We start from the raw sequence: 19,826 nt of genomic DNA, 5'->3' as shown, positions 1-19,826 counted from the left end.
TCGTATGCGCGCACGTGCGCGTGTGGCGAATGGGGCAGTTGCGTCACCTGTCGACGCTGCTGCTGCTTTATAAGCCTTGCAAGGCTACTGGCAGGGCCGATTGAGGTGTGTGTGGGGTGAGCGCTGGAGAAAATAAGCCGGGGGAGAGAGCAGAGAACGGCGATATCGCTTGGCGGACAGGTAGAGGAGGAGGCGGGGGGGTGGGGGTTGCAAGGTGATCGAGTGAGAGAAGACTCACGTGGACAGGGTGGAGTGACTTAGAGAGAGAGAGAGACGTAGGATAAATTGAGCAAGATAGACAGACCGGGCAGGCACGGCAGACAAGGCAGAGAGATCAGACAAGGCCAACAGGACACAAACGCCGAATAAGCGAGAAAGACACCGAGCTAACAGACAGACGTGCCAAGTTTCACAGAAAGGAAAGAAATACGCAGCTGACAGGGGAAACAGAACAGCAAAGACAGAGAGCCACGCTAACAGAGAGACGGGACAGTCTGAGCTCAGACAGACAGAGAGCCCGTGACAGAGTGAATGAGAGAAATAAGAATGGCATGCTCCTCACTCGGCCTGCTGCTGTTGCTGTTTCTGCGCGGAGTGATGTCCGTGGATCAAGTTCCCCTACTCGTCTGGTCTCACGAGCGGTGAGTCGCCTCGTCTCCCGCCCCCACCCCACCCCCCGTGAACAAACCCTGACATGCAGCGGTGTGCAACAAAAAACCTGAGCTCTTTTAAAAAAAAATAATCTCGACACTCAAGGAAGCTTGACCGACCGTCGCGTGTCTGTCCTCGGAGGCTATTATTTTAACACGATTCATTTCAGACAAGATGTTGACTCGGCGGAGAGTGATTTATAATCGTGGCGAGACACATGGGCAGGATTTCTACTCTTTGTCAACACACTGCTGGGTTAAGGCCTCGACCCCGCGTTGTTAAAGTCACGGGTGTGTGTGTGTGTGTCCATACTTCACCGCGACGCTCAGTGCGAGTTGGTGATTTAGCTAGTGATGTATCACGAGCTCACTGATGTTAGCCGTGTCCAGGAATCAAACCCATGCTGTGGGTTGCATCGTGCAGTGCGCGAACCGCTTGTGCCATCCCTCATCCCCCGCAACAGTGAATTGACAACCTTCAGCAGTTGTGAGGTCACTAATGTGACTTCTATTACAAGAATCAGTTCGTATTGATAAACTGCTGCTGTGTGTATACTCTTTGGTTCTATTCGGTAAAGTCACGTAGGTACAAAATTAAAACAAAAATCACGACGTTTCGGCCACAACACAAGCGGCCTTCATCAGGTGAAGGGACCAACCTGTCCAACGCTGTCCGCTGGACAGGTTGGTCCCTTCACCTGATGAAGGCCGCTTGTGTTGTGGCCGAAACGTCGTGATTTTTTTTTGTATTTTTTACCTACGTGACTTTACCGAATAGAACCAAAGAGTATGGATCCTTGCAGTCACGAAAGCTTCAAATCTAGAATTGCTGCTGTATGATAGGCCAAGGTACCTTGCTCCTCTCTTGAAGAACAATTTCATTTTAAAAGCATTTTATTTGTGGGACGTAATAAAAGAAAAATATCCAACTGTGTTTGAAATGTCAAACGCGCACAATCTTCGGGGCATACAAAACACAAATACTTAAAAAAGACTGATTTGTTTTGTTTTAAATGTAAACTCTAATCGTGTCTGTGTGCAACACAACACTCACCATGTCCGTCCAAACACTGCCTTAAAAGAAAACGAATGAAGATACAAATACGTGATATATAGTTTCAAGATGACATACCATTTCAAAAAATAAATATAACATCATCCTTTGTACGATTTTTCGTTTTCGTAGTATTCGTCACCAAAGCCATCAAAGTCCATTTTCAAATGTTTCTCCAGGTGTCACGATGCATTGGTCCTAGCCAGGCCTCCTTGACTGGCGTTGTGTCTACATCATTGAGCTTCAGATTGATCAGCGTGGGCTTTTGTCGCCATACCGTACTGTTATTGACGAACGTGTGAATTGCTTTGTTATATATTTTTTGACAGTGCATCAATTATATTCATGGTTCTTTCGGTAAAGTCACGTAGAAGGGAAACAATAAAATAATTAAAATATAAAACAATAAAATTCTCACGACGTTTCGACTGCAACACAAGCAATCATCATCAGGTGTGAAAACCACAACAAGAAAATTAGAAAAAAAGTGGCGGTTATTTTTAACGTTAGCACCACGGAGAGCGATTTGACAGTTTGTTCAGATGGACGAGTCTATCTATGTTCAGAAAAGAGGAGGGGGGAGACGAAAAATAATGGATGCGGTCTGAAAGCCACCTTAAGCGTGATCAATTAATTAAGACCCGAAATGGTTTATCAAATCCTTCCAATGATTGCTAAGCCAGAATCCATCTTCTCGGTTTAAATTGTGCATCAATTGCCTACGCAGTACTGTATCACCAAATAACTTGTGTACGACACAAAGTTGCTTCATCGACTCCTTTCACCTCAGTTCTCGCACGCGAAGTGAGCGACCTATCTTAATGGCCACTCACCTGGTTACCCCATTGAGTCTCTCACCTGGATACTTTCCGTGCGTCCCTCACCCTGATCCATTGTACTAGGGCAGACATTTGTACAACACAATATAGCATACCTTGTATGTAAGTATGTTGAACCTCTTTCCCACTGTACTTAACCAACCGTGCTAATCGGAGGTGTGGGGAAGGACAACAAAGTCAACACGCGCACAAAAACTTCAAAAAAAATAGTTTTCAATTAAGATTTAAACTTTAGTCGTCAAATATCTGTCAACCCATGCGGTTTACCCCGTATTCTTGTAAAGGGAAATTTAATTTTCAGGTCCATACGGCGTATAGCCGTTTCAATACGGGCAAAACAATGTTTGTGTCTATTTGTTTGTGTTTCTCCTTTGTGATGGGACTTTGTAGGATGAACGTTGAGATTTATAGGGGCACGGGGTGACCAATAAGGTCTGAATTGGTCTGTAATAAGGTAGGGCACTGATAAGGGGTTGACAGGTGTGTGTTCTTAAATGGTGAATGAGAGTGAATTATACAACCCAAATGGTTACGACACAATTCGTGGTTACTGGCCATATATAGAAATTGTAACCATGAAAGTTAATGCCACCTCAGGCGCTAGCGACACGTGAGGGATATCTCGTCCGGGCTTTTCGTCTATCCCGTTAAAGCATTCGAATTGTAGATCATCCGACCGATGGACCACGCGTACGTCAACAAGTCGATTATTTGTAACGAAAAGGAAAGGGGTTTGTTCATTCTCTGCAACAAATCAACAACAACAACGACACCATTTCATCCACCTTTTCGAGAGCCACGCAGATGAATATTTGCCAGCAGCGTGTGTTTGAGCGGGTCAAACGCCACCAGGGAAGAGAACACAAACTCCCCACGTCTCCTTATCAATCAATTCCCGACACCCAAACCAGACCATGCCAATTCACCCCAACTATTCACGTCCGACCCGGCGAGGATGGCAATCCCTTTTGGGAATGTCCACATTTTACCCAACCAACAACAACGTCGTGACCTTCCGCTCGACTCGGCACGGTGTGCCCACATCATAATGCTGCGGGGAACAGAGGTTTTTTATTGGCGGGGGGGGGGGGATATTTTAATAAACAACGCACCACTGATTCAACTGCCGCACCCGGAGATCGAACCGAGACGGCGAACCCGTTAAACAACGGGCAGCATCGCACACGTATGCGTCGTACGGTAAGTAGTACGACGATCAACTGGCATGCCCGTTTATACTGCTGCGAGCGGCAGGCGCCGCGACCTTGAGTATGCGGATTGTTTGCAAGAGGGGTTGGGGACGGGGGGGTCCAGCCAGTCTGTCTGGTTCTGCCGTGAGCTCTGGAGGAGGGCAGCCCGTGCCGCTTGTGGCGTGTGGAAGTGCCGATCGAGTCGAGAGATAAGCCAAGCCCCACTGCTTATAGAGCAACAGACGCCAATGCTTAAGCGTCCGTCTTGGTTAGAACACATCGTGACCCCGCCGACCTCCACGCACCAATGAGCACTCTAAAGATATGGTGTACCCTATTAGCATTAAACACATTACACGCGTGTGTGTGTGTTTGTCCACCCTTAAATGTATTCTGCTTTAAACAACTACTGGACAACGTTGAAGAAAGGTTCAGATACTTTTTTTTAATATAAATCAATCCACTGATAGATGATGGCTTCCCAAAGCCATCTTGCAGTTCGGGGCCTTTTAGAGTGAACTTCACCACGCCGGTCAACGTGGATTTATAAAGAGGAGCGGAAGGCGCCTAGCACTGGTTCAGTTACCATCACTCGCCACTGATGTTAGAAAGACGTGGCACTGCTTTGTGGCACAAGACAGAGAGGAAAGTGGAAACGGCGAAATGTGCAGTGGACGCCTGCGGGCTATCTGCCCATGGATCGTGATGATGATGATCGTGATTGATGATCGTGATTACCATGATGACTGACGTTAGCCGTGGCTAGGAATCGAACTGAGTTGGGCGAGTTCATAGTGCAGTTCACGAACCGATTGGCCACCGGCCACGGCACACGACTGTACAGTGCCGTGAACGAAACGTCCACTCGAGGTGTTTACGCAATCGGACGCCCGGGCTTTTGCACCTCTAGACAAAAGTATTTGTACCTTATTTATATAACAAATAATCATTCACCAAGTCTCACGATTATTTTTCGGGGAGGGATGTTTGGCCGAACGTGTATATATGTGTTTTATCAGTGCTTTGCTTGTGAAAGGAAATCAGAATTCAAAATCTGAATTTCTACCAAGTGGAAATATCGATGACATGCCCGACTCGTGAGAATGGAAATACAGTACCACTCTTGTCTTTCTTATTTTTACCAACTCAAGCTGCACCGTGAGGAATCAGGCCAACCTCAAGTGCACTCGAGTTTGAAACCGAGTGGTTTGGTCTCGGTGGGATTCTGTCAGGGACACAACGACGCTGTGGAAGTTGGAGGTGTCCGACGAGCGACTTATTCGCGATGATTATTCATCAGATTACTGAAGGGATCTGTGGAGATTCGACCCCCCTACTGCTTCACGGATAAGCCGAGCTCTACATCACAATAATTACTCTAATGTGTCTTCTTTGGTTCTTTCGGTAAAGTCACGTAGAATGAGAATAAAATAATGAGAATTTTATTGTGCTATTTTATTATTTTATTCTCATTCTACGTGACTTTACCGAAGGAACCAAAGAAGATGAATCCTTGCAGTCACGAAAGCTTTAAATCGATACTCTACTGCGTATTAAATCTATGCAACTATTGGCACTTTGAGTCTACTGTTGGTGCCCTCCAGTGTATTTAAGGCTTCAGTCATCAGCATAATCAGCACGTTTGTTCACCATGCTGAGAGACACAAAAAGGCAGACTCAAAAAGTCCACGAATTTCTGTCAAAAAATGTTGCGGGTTACCTCTAAACGTTTTAGGTGGTGGGGGTATCTGGACACCCGCCACGACATCCATCCCTGACTCACACCCTGTTATCAGGTAAAGCTTTGACGACTCATGTACGACCACGACCACCTTGCTCTCATCCTCCTCCACTGCTGCTTAGCCATTGGTGTCTTCTCCTGCTCCACCACCACCATCGTGTTGCAGGATGGACTGGGGAGGGCACCAGCCACCCAGCGCGGGCCATGTGGTGGAGGCGTCCGAGTTGTCCGTGTACCTGTCCCACGCCGTCCAGCCCAGCTCCTCCCTCGTCATCTTCATGCAGGACAAGGTGATCGGCCGTTTTGAACGTTCACATTCAACTGCAGTGGTCCCCCACCCCCCAAACTCAATCACACCATGCGGTGATGCTCATCTCCCTTGTATAGAACTGTTTGAGGAAAAGTCCACGTGGCCATGTCGGGTTCTCAACAAAGTTTTGCGTGTTTTTTTTGTTGTTGCTGCATGATTCCATACTGCTACGCGAACGCTTCCAACGTTGAGTTGGAGTCATAATTTTACCGTCGTCACCTGTTCCTTAACCGCAATGCTCGTGGGGAAACCGCTGATGCCCGGCTGTCAAATGTCTCAACAATCGGCCCAGTGGGCCGTAAACTCGCGTCCAATAAACATCAACGTGTAGGGGGGATGGATTTTACGGCTGATAAGGTTAGAGGCCCTTGTCCACAGAATAATATTTGTAAAAAGCATTGTTGTGAGTATACATAATCACAATCAGAATATCTATTTGCACGGGAGGAATCCGATGAGGTATAAAGCTCCTTTTCACGCATTTCCAGTAGGGGCACGGGGTTAGAACGTTAGAACAACAATTCGGCAGGCCTGGCTCCAGCTACATGGTGGGGGACCGGGCTCAGTAGAGCTGTGGTTATGGGGGGGGGGGGGGTGGGGGGCACCGTTTTAGCGATTCACCACTTAGCTGAGTGAACTTGGAGTTGGGTTAAAATGACATTTGGTGGTGCACGATCGACCTAGGCTATATGGCCCACCGGACCCACCCAACCCACCCGACCCACCCAACCCACCCGGCCCACTGGACCCAACCGACCCAGCTGACCCACCGGGCCCACCCGACCCACCGGGCCCACCCGACCCACCCAACCGACCCGACCCACCCGGCCCACCCGACCCACCGGCCCCACCCGACCCACCCGACCCACCCGGCCGACCCGACCCACCCGGCCCACCCAGCCCACCTGATCCACCGGTCCCACCCGGCCTACCCAATCCACCGGGCCCACCCGGTCCACCCGGCCCACCCGGCCCACCCGGCCCACCCGACCCACTGGCCTCACCCGACCCATCCAACCCACCCGGCCCACCCGACCCACCTCAGCTGAAGACGGTCCTAAAAATACGTATGCTTTAAAGCTCTTGTGTGTTGGGGCAGATGCACCTTGCTAAAATACATAGTTTTTACAAAAATATCTTGAAGGTGGTATTACATCATGGCACCAGGCAGGTTCCGAATAAAAAATAGCCACCCCATTGATATACGTCACGTACCTATACACTATTGGGGGAGGGGGTATTAAAAATATTTGCAAAGGAAAAATAGGATTCGAAAGCAAGACAAATGTCGGTTTTTTGGGGGTGTATTTAGATTTTACAGCGGTGTGACCAAATGCACACGATCGTCATTAATGTTGGAGTGTTCTCACGTCATGTTGGTGTGAACATATGTTGGTGGCAATTGTGTGACAGTAGTCTATGTACCTTGACATCCCTTCGCACCGTATCCTATCTCTCGCTAACACGCTCCCACTGCACTGCATGTGCACGTGTATCCTCTGTTGTCTTTGTGTGTGTTTCAGCTCAGCGTTGACGACTTCACAAAGTACGGAGCGGTACACGATGGCGATAAACACACGGGTGTCTTTAAAAATGTCAAGGTTAGTTAATAATTTCGCATGCTGTGTTTGTTAACACGTGGGTAATATATTTGATACTGGTTTCAGTGTTGGTCGTCTGACAATACTGCGTTGTTATTCCAATCACAATTGTGATTTTGGTAACACACCATTTGTAATACACTAATAGCACTTCAGTAATAATAATGACGACTATGAAAGGATAGCTAAATATAACAATCATGTCTGCTTGCAGAATTGATGGGTTTTTAAAATCCCGGAGCTTCTCACAGATGAAAGAACATTTGGTATAATATTCTTGGTTCTTCTTCTTAGGTTTTTTTTCACATCGGCTTACTGTATGATAGTTGAGTTGTTGCAGCCCTTTTGGCGTCCATGTACGAGGTGCCTCTGTGGATGTGTAGGCTTTGACTTTAACATAGCTATTTCTGTGACCAGTCACAAGCTAATCCCTCAACTGTTTCAATGCTAAATTCTCCTGTTTGATTTGTAAACCCCTTTGTCAAGGTGCCTCATTTCTCTGAACCAGCTTAAAAGACGCTGCGAATCTTAGCAGCGTTCATTGTAGCTCTGTCGTCCCGACAGGTTTGTTCCTTTCACCTGAAGAAGGCCGCTTGTGTTGTGGCCGAAACGTCGTGAGAATGTTATTGTTTTATTTTATTATTTTATTCTCATTCTACGTGACTTTACCGAAAGAACCAAAGAAGATGAATCCTTGCAGTCACGAAAGCTTTAAATCGAAATTCTTGGTTCTTTCGGTAAAGTCACGTAGAAGGGAAACAATAAAATAATGCAACACAAGCAATCATCATCATTGTTGTGGTTTTCACACCTGATGATGATTGCTTGTGTTGCAGTCGAAACGTCGTGAGAATTTTATTGTTTTATATTTTTATTATTTTATTGTTTCCCTTCTACGTGACTTTCCCGAAAGAACCAAGAATATGAATCCCTGCAGTCACGAAAGCTTTAAATCAACATTTGGTATAATACTTACTTTTTTTGTCATGCTGCTCAAAACACACAACTCGAATGCACCAAATACAGAAGCCAAAAAAATCATTCTTATCTGCCTTTTTGTTTTTACGAGAGGCGCCACCACCATACCTGGGGGATAACGCCCAAGACCGATTGTTAGCGAGCGACACCTACTGATGGATGGCTGATTTACAATATATTTTTTAAATTGATGTACGGTATTCCAAGATTGTCTCCGTTATTCTGCGTAGTACGAGGAGGAGCCCGTGCGCAGACGGCCGCCTGCCCATGTACAAGGTCAAAGTGTCGAGACGGTGCCCCGAAAACCGATTTTAAAACTGCTTTTAGAGTTGCGCCGCATCCCTGAAATAAGCTTTGAGCGCGTCCAGTGAAACGTCGGACATCGTGCCAGACAACACGCGGTACAGCCCGAAAACACATCGGAGAGCAGTACGGCACAACCGGGAAACCCTACGCAGCGCTGATTAAACAATATGATTATTCGTCTTCTTCGCTCGTGAATGAAACGCAAGCCCGATGCCCCCTGAACCTTCCCCGTGCTGCCACGTGGTTTTTTGTTTGTTGATGTTCCCACCTAGGCCCTCTTCGCTCGGGCTGCCTCCAAGCTGTTCCTGCCGGCCGTGGACTGGAAGGCGGCGGGTGCCGTGGTCGAGTTTGCTCGAGAGCAGCTGGGTCCAGATAGGCGAGAGTTGGACGAGGGTCCGGGGCGCTCTGAAGTGCCCAGCAACCTTGACCCACACCAGCCCAACCTGGTTGTCTACCGCCTGCCAGCCACCGCCGGGTACGTAAATTTGCGACGTTGAATATCTGTCCCCCCCCCTCCCCACCCCCCCAAAAAACCGACCCTCCCGAATGACCTCAGAGATTCGAAAAATAAAAGTGAATCGCCCGACACAGCCAATTAGTAAGGTATTTGTCACGAAAAAAACCGACAATTAGTTACTACTTCAGCCCACCGGTGTGTTGGAGAGTAAATTTACAACATTTACAATTTGAGTACGAAGTAGTAAAATAATTGGCGTTTTGTTTACGTGACAAATCCCTTACTAATTGGCTGTGTCGGGTGGTGGAGGGTTACGACGCATTTATACTTTTGCGATCTAACCCAAAAACCTTTATTATGAATAATATTGGTCGCGAAAGCCTACGTGTTAAAATGAAAAGTTAATCATATTTATTTATTTTTATAGTGGCCAACGTTGTGTGTCAGTTTTGTGATAATGCGGCTTGCAGGAATAAAATAACTTTGTTTTTCCCATCCCGCAGTGATTCTGCATCGTTGAGACGAGCGGCTATCGCTGAAAATGGTACGCGGTTTTTATTTTACCGATGCATATGTTACCAGACTTAACAATGCACTAGAAGCTTTCGATAAACTACTGTGATATGATTGTTTTACCTAACTATGTGAACCTATACCTATATATACCAACATACTAATAATAATAATCGGCAAAGTAGTTTATATTACAGTGATAACGTGTGTTTACTGGATGCATGTGTTTTTAATGTTATTGCCACGTGGTTTACGATGGTTATGTTACTGTTTTCTCTTCAGACGAGATCATTGGAAATACGCTGGCTACCCTGAAGTCCAGTGGAATCAATTTCACAGCAATTTACACTGCGCTGAGGCCTTCCAGGGTAAAGCACCACATTCCTTTCTTGTACCCACCTCTGCTCGTTGCAGCATAACACTCATGCACATTTATTTAGAGCTACTTTTTATGTTTAGTTTGTTGTCCTTCCCCACCCCCTAGCACCTCCGTTGGCTACGTACGGTGCGAAAGAAGTTCAACATACACACAGTACAATGTCAATTATCTGATAAATGAGGTGTGGGCAGTTCAATAAAGAGGTCAGATAAGTGAACCTCTCCATAATAAAGGTTTTTGGTGTTAGATTGCATGAATATAAATGTGTCGTTAAACCCGCCACCACCCGACACAGACAATTAGTAAGGTTTGTTACGTAAACACAACATGCCAATTCGTGTCTAGTTCAGCACACACCGTTGTGTTGGAGAGTTAAGCCCACAACATTTAAAATTCGAGTAAGACGTTTAGCCGGTAATTACAACCAGCCTCATCAGGCCACAGCCAGAGTTGTGGAGACATCCTTCTCCTGTGTCAGTCTTAAATAGAGGGATGCACGTGATGTCGCAGGCTCTGCGCTGGGTGTGAGCGGCTAATTACCCGGGGCGGTGGCGGCGAGGGGGGCCATACGTGATGGTCGGATATGCGACGTTGTACTGCACTGTGTATTTGGTTTTATTTAAAATCATACGTACAAAGAAGTGACCATTAGGCAGCGTGCCAGCTCACGTCTCTGCCTTCGCTGGTTCGCTGCTCGTACAGGTGGCTGGCAGCTCAGCGTCTCTGGGTAACCCCTCCGACGTGTCGAGGGGACGTAAGCTCCTGGCGGTCGATTCCACGGTCACGCAGGGCATCTACAAGCCCCTGGCGTACAGCAGCAACAACGGGAGCTGCATTCTCTTCTGGGCGTCCAACATCACCCTGGTGTATACTGAAGCGGTTGGTGGAAAAGCGGTTCATGTCGAGCTGGCGGACTTGACTTTCAACAACAGGACCGTTAACCTCAGTGACTCCCAATGCAGCAGCGAGAACGCCACGTACGTTGGTTGTGTTTGAGACTTTTTTCGCGAAAGAGGGGTTTTTTTTCCCTTTGGCGCTTTGACCCTTTGTCGTGAAATGGGCATCTTGATCGATCCATCGTCTGTGCTCCTGCGAAGCGTAGATCGCACAATTCTGCGAACGTCCATGCATTTGTATTGCAAACAGTAAAACTGAATTAGATTTGTTTTCGAGTTTTTTTATACGTTTATAATTGATCTATTAAGCAACCATAATTTACAGTCCTATGCCCATCCACTGCTGGATGAGAGGCCTCCCCATGTCATGTCGGTCATACGGGCCGTCCATAAATGACGTCACGCACCTGGGGGGAGGGGGGGGGTCAGACATTTGTGACGATGTGTGACGAGGGGGGGAGGGGTTTGAGAAATGTGACGTCACATAGAAATGCGCAACTTTAAATAAATACAGACAACACGTTCTACTTAATTAAATAGACTTTTTGATAAATGTTCTCTCCTACAACATCAGAGTGCAGCGCCACATTAAATACGCGCTACAATGACAATAGTTTAAAGCGATTTGAAACATGTTTTTTTTGTGGGGGGCAGAGCTTAGTGACGTCATATTTGAGGGTGGGTCTCACTTTTTGTGACGCCATGTGACGAGGGGGGGGGTCAAAAATCGTCAAAAATCGCGTGACGTCATTTATGAAGGGTTGTATGACCATACTTCACCAAGCTGGTTGGTGTTGGTTTGGTGGAGTGATGTCCAGGACCGTTTCAAGCGTTGCTTGCGAGTGATGTTCGCGTTGGCCAAGACTCAAACTCAAGGTCACCGTGTTCGTAGTGCATTGCCCTATCCACTGAGCCACTGGTCCACCCCAGTGTCTCCAACTACTGCACCCGGTCACAGCTGACATCAGCGGCGGGTGACGTCTGAATCCGTCCTGAGCACTCCCCTTCACCAACCCTCAATGATGAGTGTGGTGAAGTATGGTTATGCAACTGCCATGGCATTTGGAGGTCTTCAGAGGGCTGCAAATGAATGTCATATAAATGAGCATACGTACATACATTGTGCTTGACCATATTTTATGAATTTTGTTACAGTCTCTCCTTAACGTATAACAACGTATCAACATTTCCTTACTTGAAGTTGCGGTAAGTGCCCAAGGTTTCTTTAAAGCATATAAACATTTGCTTACAGCAGGGTGAAAATATTTGTTGTAGTCATAATAATCCTACAATAACTTTCCAATGTATTTGATGAAAAAATGTTTCGTGATTTTTTTAAAAATACGTTTTAGAAAGGAAAATTGCAAACGTATGAAACATTTGCAAAAATGAACAAAATTTATAGCAAAAAAAAATTACATGCAAATATGTCTTTCATGCTGTCGGTTCTGATGTGTTTCATATAAAGGTGGTTAGGAGCGATGCTGCTTTTGCATGTGTAGACATACAATTGTGTTGAAGATGCACAAAACTACAAGAAGCAATAAAAGCCATCAACCAATAGTGTATAGAGAATGGATACGATTATATAATTTAATTACATTCTTCAAAAATTCTGTAAAAAAAAGTATTGCCCAACACGATATCTCTCCCGACGCCAGTCTTGTCGTGGCTAGCAGACCTCGGCATTGGAATTCTTCTCCCGAAAATATTGCACATACGCAAGAGTCGGATAGCAACGTACAGTGAACCTCTTTCGCACCGTACGTAGCCGACCCTGCTAATCGGAGGTGCGGGGATACAATATCACAATACATGTTATACTTTTAAAAAACACACACACAATTGCTTTTGCAGGTTCTACATGACAAACCAGTACTACCAAGTGACAAAGAAGAACTGGTTTTCCGTAACATCCTTCGAGGTGGAGTACGCGGTCAACCAAACGGCCGTCTTCAACACCACGTACATCTCGTCGCTCGAGGCTTTCTCCTACCACTGCCAGTTCCTCAGCTCGTCCTCCTACTACGGAGGCTACCTGTACGCCGCGAACCCACTGGCCTCCATGTGGACCGTCACCTTCCAGGATTTCCAGGTGAGGGCCGGCGTAGCGGCGGTGCCAGCGACGTTTAGTGCCGGCTGACACCGTCCTCCCTGACCCGGTAGCACGGTAAGGGCGCTTTATATTCATATCTCTCTCAGTAAGGTAATGTATAAGCATTGCCGCGCCCAATCGCTGCAGAACTTATTATAATCTGCGCAATTAATCAAGTAGTATCGACGAATGTTACCGATTCTAGATTTGAAGCTTTCGTGACTGCAAGGATCCATACTCTTTGGTTCTATTCGGTAAAGTCGCGTAGGTAAAAAATAAACAAAAATCACGACGTTTCGGCCACAACACAAGTGGCCTTCATCAGGTGAAGGGACCAACCTGTCCAGAGGACAGCATTGGAGTGAAGAAAGTCAAGCGCAGGTCGCCTCCTTTAAGCTGTGAGTGGGTAAACAGAAAAAAACGCCTAGACAAAGGAATTAGCATAATAATGTAAAGCTGTGCAAGCTCGCAAATAGCATCAAAAATACATTAGCACCACCGTGAGAGTTTGGGATGCCACTAATTGAATGAACATACTGTACCATTAAAAATTCCTTTAACGTTTGGTTCGATTTAGAACATCTTTCCAATGGTTGCTTAATTTGAAGCCATCTTCTCGGTTGAAATTGTGTCTGTGTTTGTAAATCTGAATGGCCTCGTGAACAAATCTCTGATAGAAACCCGTGGGTTTACATAGAACCTTGGTATCGGAGAAGACTATATCGTGATCACCGCCCTTTGTCAATCCACTATTGGATGAAGGCCTCCCCATGCTGTGTGGTCATGGGCCGTTGCTTGACGATGCTTCAGCACCCTGCTTTGGTGCGGGCTGGTGAAGAGGGGTGCCCGTTATCTCCCTGCGTCGGTCTCGTGTTGTCTCCCTGGCTTTGTCTCTCTCTGTCTCTCTCTGTCTCTGTATTTCTGTGTCTGCCTCTGTGTCCCTGCCCGTGATTCTTGCCACGTCTATCTCACAAAGTCCAACCCCTCCGCCCAAGCATGTAGTCAGAACAATTCGACGCGAGTATTGATCATCGTGAACCCCCTCTCCCATCGCTTCCTTCCGTACGCCAGTGACGTAACGACACTGTCAGCTCAGGGGATGCGGCAACCAGTCAGGTTGGGCCCCGATATTTCATTTGTCTCGCACGGTCGCACCTAGGATATATATATCGCTGTTCCTCTTGCTTAATCACATCGTTGTGCTCACGCTGTAGGAGCGCTCCATTTCAAATAAGGCTTTGTTTTGTTGTTGACAACATATCTCATGGTGCATGTCGAAGGGGGGCCCCAACTCGTAGCTTTGCCCACGGGGGAAGGGGCAAGGCACCCCCTGCCCCCCCACGCTCGTTACGCTAATGGTCTACGCAGTTGATGTGATCCCCTAATTGTGAAATCCTCCGTGTGCCCCCCCCCCCCACCTCTCGCTCCCCTCGCCCCCCTCGCCCAGATCCAAGGCTTCAACGTGGGCAACTCGAGCTTCTCTTACGCCAGCGACTGCGCGAGCTTCTTCACGCCGGCCATCTGGATGTTCCTCGTGTCCAGCACGGTGCTCGTCCTCATCCTCACCTACGGCGTGCAGAAGATCCTCGCCATCACCACGCTCGACCGCTTTGACGACCCCAAGGGGCCCGCGCTCGCCATTTCCCAGAGCGATTGATGTAATGGCCACCGTGATTGGTCGGTAACACCGGCAGCATGGTCCAGGAGCCATTATCTCTCTCTCTCTGCTTATTGTCATCGTGGTTTGCTGGGCACATGCCCAAAATGCCCAAAATGCACAGGCGGAGTTTGGTCGCTATATTTGGTGGGGTGGGGGGGGGGGCGCAGGGGTTCGCTTTGTCCCTCACGTTAGGAATCACGGGTGCATACAATTAATTTATTTTTTTATCTTAATTTTAAACTACTGAAAATAAATTCATAAAGGTGTCCAGTTTTGGGCAGGGCATTGCCCCCCCCTCCACCACCATGTGCCCCCCCCCCAAACTCCACCAATGCCAAAATGCTGGACAACCAGCAACAAACAGCACTGCTGAAGGTTTAATAGATAAAAAGTTAATGTTTATTTAAATTGATCTCAAGGTTGTAAGAACTTTTCAAAGGAGACAATGGGAGGGCAGCTCAAAGTCGAGTAGCGCGGGGAACAAATCCGTGAGAGAAGGGCATTACCGGTCAATCCCTTATCAGTGCCCTACATTATTACAGACCAATTCAGACCGTATTGGTCACCCCGTACCGTTATACATCTCAACGTTCATCCTACAAAATCCCATCACAAGGGAGAAACACAAACAAATAGACGAAAACTATTTTTGCCCGTGTTGAAACGGCTGTACGCTGTATGGGCCTGAAAACGCAATCTCCCTGTACAAGAATACGGGGTAAACCATATGGGTTGACAGCTATGGAAGTGTTGTGGCCTCGTAGTGGGGTGGTAATGCCGCTTTTGTCGTGGGAAGCAGCCAAGCGTTGGTGGAGGGTGGCAGATCTGCAATGAAATTGAATTGAATTTTGATTTAAAGCTTTCGTGACTGCAGGGATTCATATTCTTGGTTCTTTCGGTAAAGTCACGTAGAAGGGAAACAATAAAATAATAAAAATATAAAACAATTAAATTCTCACGACGTTTCGACTGCAACACAAGAAATCATCATCAGGTGTGAAAATCAATTCAATAGGAATTGAATTGGTCAAACGACCCAATATGGAGCCATCTTGAAAAAAAGAGTCTGGAGACTCTCTATGGATCTTACCGGTTTCAGGACATTTATTATTGCGATTATTAAACACACCATACACGAGTCTCCCACACGTATGCGTTGTGCAAGAATTGTTCTTGATTTGTAATAATTAATTATATATTTCCTGGTGGAACCATACCAATTTAGCAGCTGTTCCTCTGTTAAATATTACGTGTGAAATTACTAATTGTGAAATTTCAGTTTGAACTTTACCATCGTATTATTTGGTTATCATGCTATTAATGTGTTTACATGTGTTTTGCCGTTTGGCATGGTTGGCTACGCATGGTGCGAAAGAAGTTCAACGTACATTCTGCTTATAACTTGAAAAGCAAAACGATGTATCACAAATCTGCACACAAAAAACCGAAACAAAAATCCCTCTTCCCAAAATGCATTTTTTTTATTTTGACGGGGTAACCTGACCTGGAGAGTGGGGACAGACACGTTCTCACTTTGACAAGCTGCCAATTTTGAACTCGAGAACACATCCCGTATTTTTCGGGTAAGCAGGATGCGCCACAACTCTCCGTGTCATTTTGAAAACAGTGAAGTGCTTTTTTATTACCGGGAGAATGCGGTACGTCTTCCGCATGACCATTACGAACGTGGTCCTTTAAAATGGGGAGCCGTGTCTTCTAGAATATCATACAGAATGGCTGGTGATGGTCTTCGGTCTACTGAACTGTAATGTATTGCTTTGGATAATCGTCTTGTGGAAGAATTATCTTCTCTAAGATGATTCTCAACAATGTAATAAAACATTTTCCGGATTGCAAGACACATACCCCCAACTGTTGCTTTAACATACACGGGGAAAATTGTGCATCATTATAATCTGGAGAAAACAACAGTTATGGTCGAACGAGAATGATGCCTTTTGTACTTGGAAGCCTTCCCGTGTACACAGCCACGCTGGACAGATGGCACCAAATGCCGTGCTGAAGATCGTTTGATTGTAATTGAACATCGGCCAAGGCGTGCGTGAGTGTAACGGCAATAACGGTGTTGTGTTCCTTCTTTGAGGGGGGTGTAACTATACCATTGGTTGGAGGATGCAGATGTGCGGGGCAAAACAATTTTGCTGATATTTCTTGTGTTACTTGCAAGGGCAAATTATTTATTGACGTGGTGTGCATCAAATTCGCACTCGCAATTACCACAAGCATTTCACAAACGTCATTGACAACTGCTTTGGAAATCAGTGGGCGCTGAAACATAAATGTACGAGTTTAACACGTAGGCTTTCGCGACCAATATCATCCATAATACAGGTTTTTTTTGGGTTAGATCGCGTAAATATATAAATGTTTCGTTAAACCCCCTCCCCCCCACATCACTCAAGCATGGCTCCAAAGTGATGTCATCACATCTACCTCTCTATTTAAGGAACGAAACAGGATTTCTCCACATATCTGTCTGTCGCCTGATGAAGCTAGTTGTAATTACTGGCGGAACGTCGTACTCAGATTGTAAATGTTGCGGCCTTGTTCTCTAACACACCGGTGTGCTGTATTTGTAATGAGTTGGCACGTTCTGTTTACGTGACAAACCTTACTAATTGGCTGTGTCGGGTGGTGGCGGGTTTAACGACACATTTATATATTTACGCGATCGAACCCCAAAAAAAAACTCTGTTATGAATCAACGTACGAATGTCTGCAGAGCCATGGGGGAGTGGACCTTAGCGTGCCTTAAGTTACCGAGGATGTGGTGAATTTGATCTTAAATAGAAACAGAAATATATGCGTTACAGCTGCAAATGAAATGGCAATTTCAGTGGCGGTGCCAGGAATGGACCTTGCCTAAAAATTTCAGCCGTTACTTGAACTCAACCAACCTGCCACACCTAAACCAGAAAATCTCCGTTGAATCCGTCTGTTTCTACGTGTGGATTTTATTTTCGGTTTTTCGTCAGCTTGAAATTCCACACACATGTCCCCAACAACGTTGATAACCGGGATCACGGTAGGAAATTGTGTTGTCATTTTGTCTGTACCGAATTAATTGTATATATACTAGATGCTGTAACTGGCTTTTAAATTCACGGCAGTTTAGCATCACATCTCTCGTCGCAGGGTTAGAATACATTTCGATCAGCGGGGGTGTTTTACGGTGATACATTTTCTCCACATGCCAGTGATGTTTGCGATTTAAAATAAGTATTTTCAACAAATCTAAACCGGTTAATTTGGAGTAATTTGAATGTATATTTTTCTCAGAAGGAAAATTGATTATTATTATTCATTAAGTGTATACAATTGTACAAGCATGTACTTGGTGGACTAGTCTTCTTACTTGCCCAATCATTAACATATTCTTTGAATTCAAGTACATTTTTTTGGGAGGCGTGGTGGTGGGATGCAAATATAAGTTAACTGGTGAAGGAATATTATCGAAATATAACCACTCTTGTGGTTGGATACATTTTGCCCTGCTTTTATGCACTAACTACATGAATGTTGTAAATACGTAATCATAACCGGACAAAATATAACATAACAAGCCCGATCAAAATGTGATCGTTTATTCATGGTAATTGATTGGAGAAGGAATACTACGGAATATATCCGATTAGCACGGTTGGCTACCTATGGTGCGAAAAAAAATCTACATACATGTACATCTTGTCGTATTTTATTGGGGCGCGGGGATTTTGGAACTTGGGGGATGCTGCCACGGTGTAACGGAGAGCAATGCTCAACTTACACTGCAGTCGGCGGTTCACTTTGATCACCTGACATGGTGGTTCAAACCACGGTGCAAGATTCTTAAATCCCCTCCCCCCCCTCGCTCGCCTCTGTCCACCCAACAGTGTCAAGGGGCTGATCAGTCGGTCACGCGTGGTGGGGGTAAGGCGCGGGTTCCTCCACCGCCTCCCAAGTTGTCTGGCCAACATGGAAGCGTAGTCCAAATGCCATCTTCAGCGGCTGTCTTTAGTGGAAGTCATTTCACTAGCAGTGGCATGAGCAAGCAATTGCAGGGCTGCCCCTATGTAACTCGGTAGTATGCACTTTGACAAGTATTAACTTATACCATGCTAACAAGACAGATCTTTGTATGTGAATATAATTACATAAATAAAAGACTCCCATGACATTGTGCAAGCAAGCCAATTGTATTTCAGTACCACATGTGTGTTTTTAACATAACAACAATGTACAGGCGTCTTGTCAATCCACTGCTGGATCAAGGCCTCCCCATGAAGAAAAAGGGGTGTTTTACCATACTACAAGTTCGTCCAAGCAGAAGGTCCAGGACTGCTTCGGGTATCCCTCGCCACTGATGTTAGCCGTAACCGGTGAATCGAACTCTGGAAGCCGGGTCCATATTGCACTTCCAACCATTCCCCCATAACGTAAATGGTCATTTAATTTTAGAAATGGTTTCGCTGTTTGTGATCTCTTGCTGAGTCTAAATGTTGTCGTGCTAAACTGAGTCAAGATGCCATGCCTGTCAACAATACCAACAATTCAGCCCCAAAGAGTCCACGAATTGCCACAATTCCAGTTGCAATTTCAGTTCAACAACCAATTATTTTGCGTCTCATCTTCGCCGAATAATTTATTCCCATTTGTACGTCTCGTTTGTGTCGTTGTGTTCGCTCCATTGGATTGTCGCTCACGCTTTCATACATTTATCCCTATAGTAATGAAAATAGTTTTTCTCTTAAACACATATTTCTAGATGAATCAATGTTTTGTTACCATTACATGCCTGGTGCTAAGCGATCAATGTATAATGTGTAAGTCTTTAGTGCAGTACCGCCACAGTCAGCAGGGGGTGAGCTAGAGCCGTTGTACTGCCCTGTCACACCTGAGCAGGTGGGCCTGTGACAAACAAAGACAAAGATCCCCCGTATAGGCATAACAGGCTGTTGGGGCAAGTGCTGTTAGCAAACACCTATGAAGGCCGGAACGGTACACGAGGGGGTGGGTGGCCAGCACCACGCCCGGCCGCCTTTGCCTCCCGAGTGGCGATGTTTACACACCGCACCAGGTACTCATTTGAGGCTGAGTTGACCTAGGGGAGGAGGCCCAGCACCGGGTTCAGATAATCGTCACTGGTGTTGGCCGTGA

At 46.1% G+C, this 19,826-nt stretch overlaps 1 protein-coding gene across 1 annotated transcript; it reads left to right on the top strand.

The window, feature by feature from the left end:
- Window positions 1–86: 86 nt before the first annotated feature.
- LOC116947475 (V-type proton ATPase subunit S1-like) lies at window positions 87–18,854 on the top strand. The gene is made up of 10 exons (XM_032963274.2): window positions 87–641; window positions 5,641–5,764; window positions 7,308–7,385; window positions 8,942–9,144; window positions 9,630–9,670; window positions 9,922–10,007; window positions 10,721–10,995; window positions 12,070–12,120; window positions 12,772–13,009; window positions 14,457–18,854. The coding sequence occupies exons 1-10, from the start codon at window positions 532–534 to the stop codon at window positions 14,664–14,666; spliced, it is 1,416 nt and encodes a 471-aa protein (XP_032819165.2). The 5' UTR covers window positions 87–531; the 3' UTR covers window positions 14,667–18,854.
- Window positions 18,855–19,826: the final 972 nt, after the last annotated feature.

This window comes from Petromyzon marinus, chromosome 30, assembly GCF_048934315.1.
Source record: "Petromyzon marinus isolate PM22_M1 ecotype Great Lakes invasive population chromosome 30, UKy_Petmar_22M1.pri1.0, whole genome shotgun sequence".
Lineage (NCBI taxonomy): Eukaryota > Metazoa > Chordata > Hyperoartia > Petromyzontiformes > Petromyzontidae > Petromyzon > Petromyzon marinus.
Note: the sequence above shows the minus strand (reverse complement) of the source record. Positions and strands in the feature narration are given on the sequence as shown.

Coding starts and splice junctions, on each gene's coding strand:
- LOC116947475 (XM_032963274.2), top strand. CDS start 532: ATGAGAGAAATAAGAATGGCATGCTCCTCACTCGGCCTGCTGCTGTTG. Junction 9,145..9,629: donor CGCCTGCCAGCCACCGCCGG/GTACGTAAATTT, acceptor CCCATCCCGCAG/TGATTCTGCATCGTTGAGAC. Junction 13,010..14,456: donor TCACCTTCCAGGATTTCCAG/GTGAGGGCCGGC, acceptor CCCCTCGCCCAG/ATCCAAGGCTTCAACGTGGG.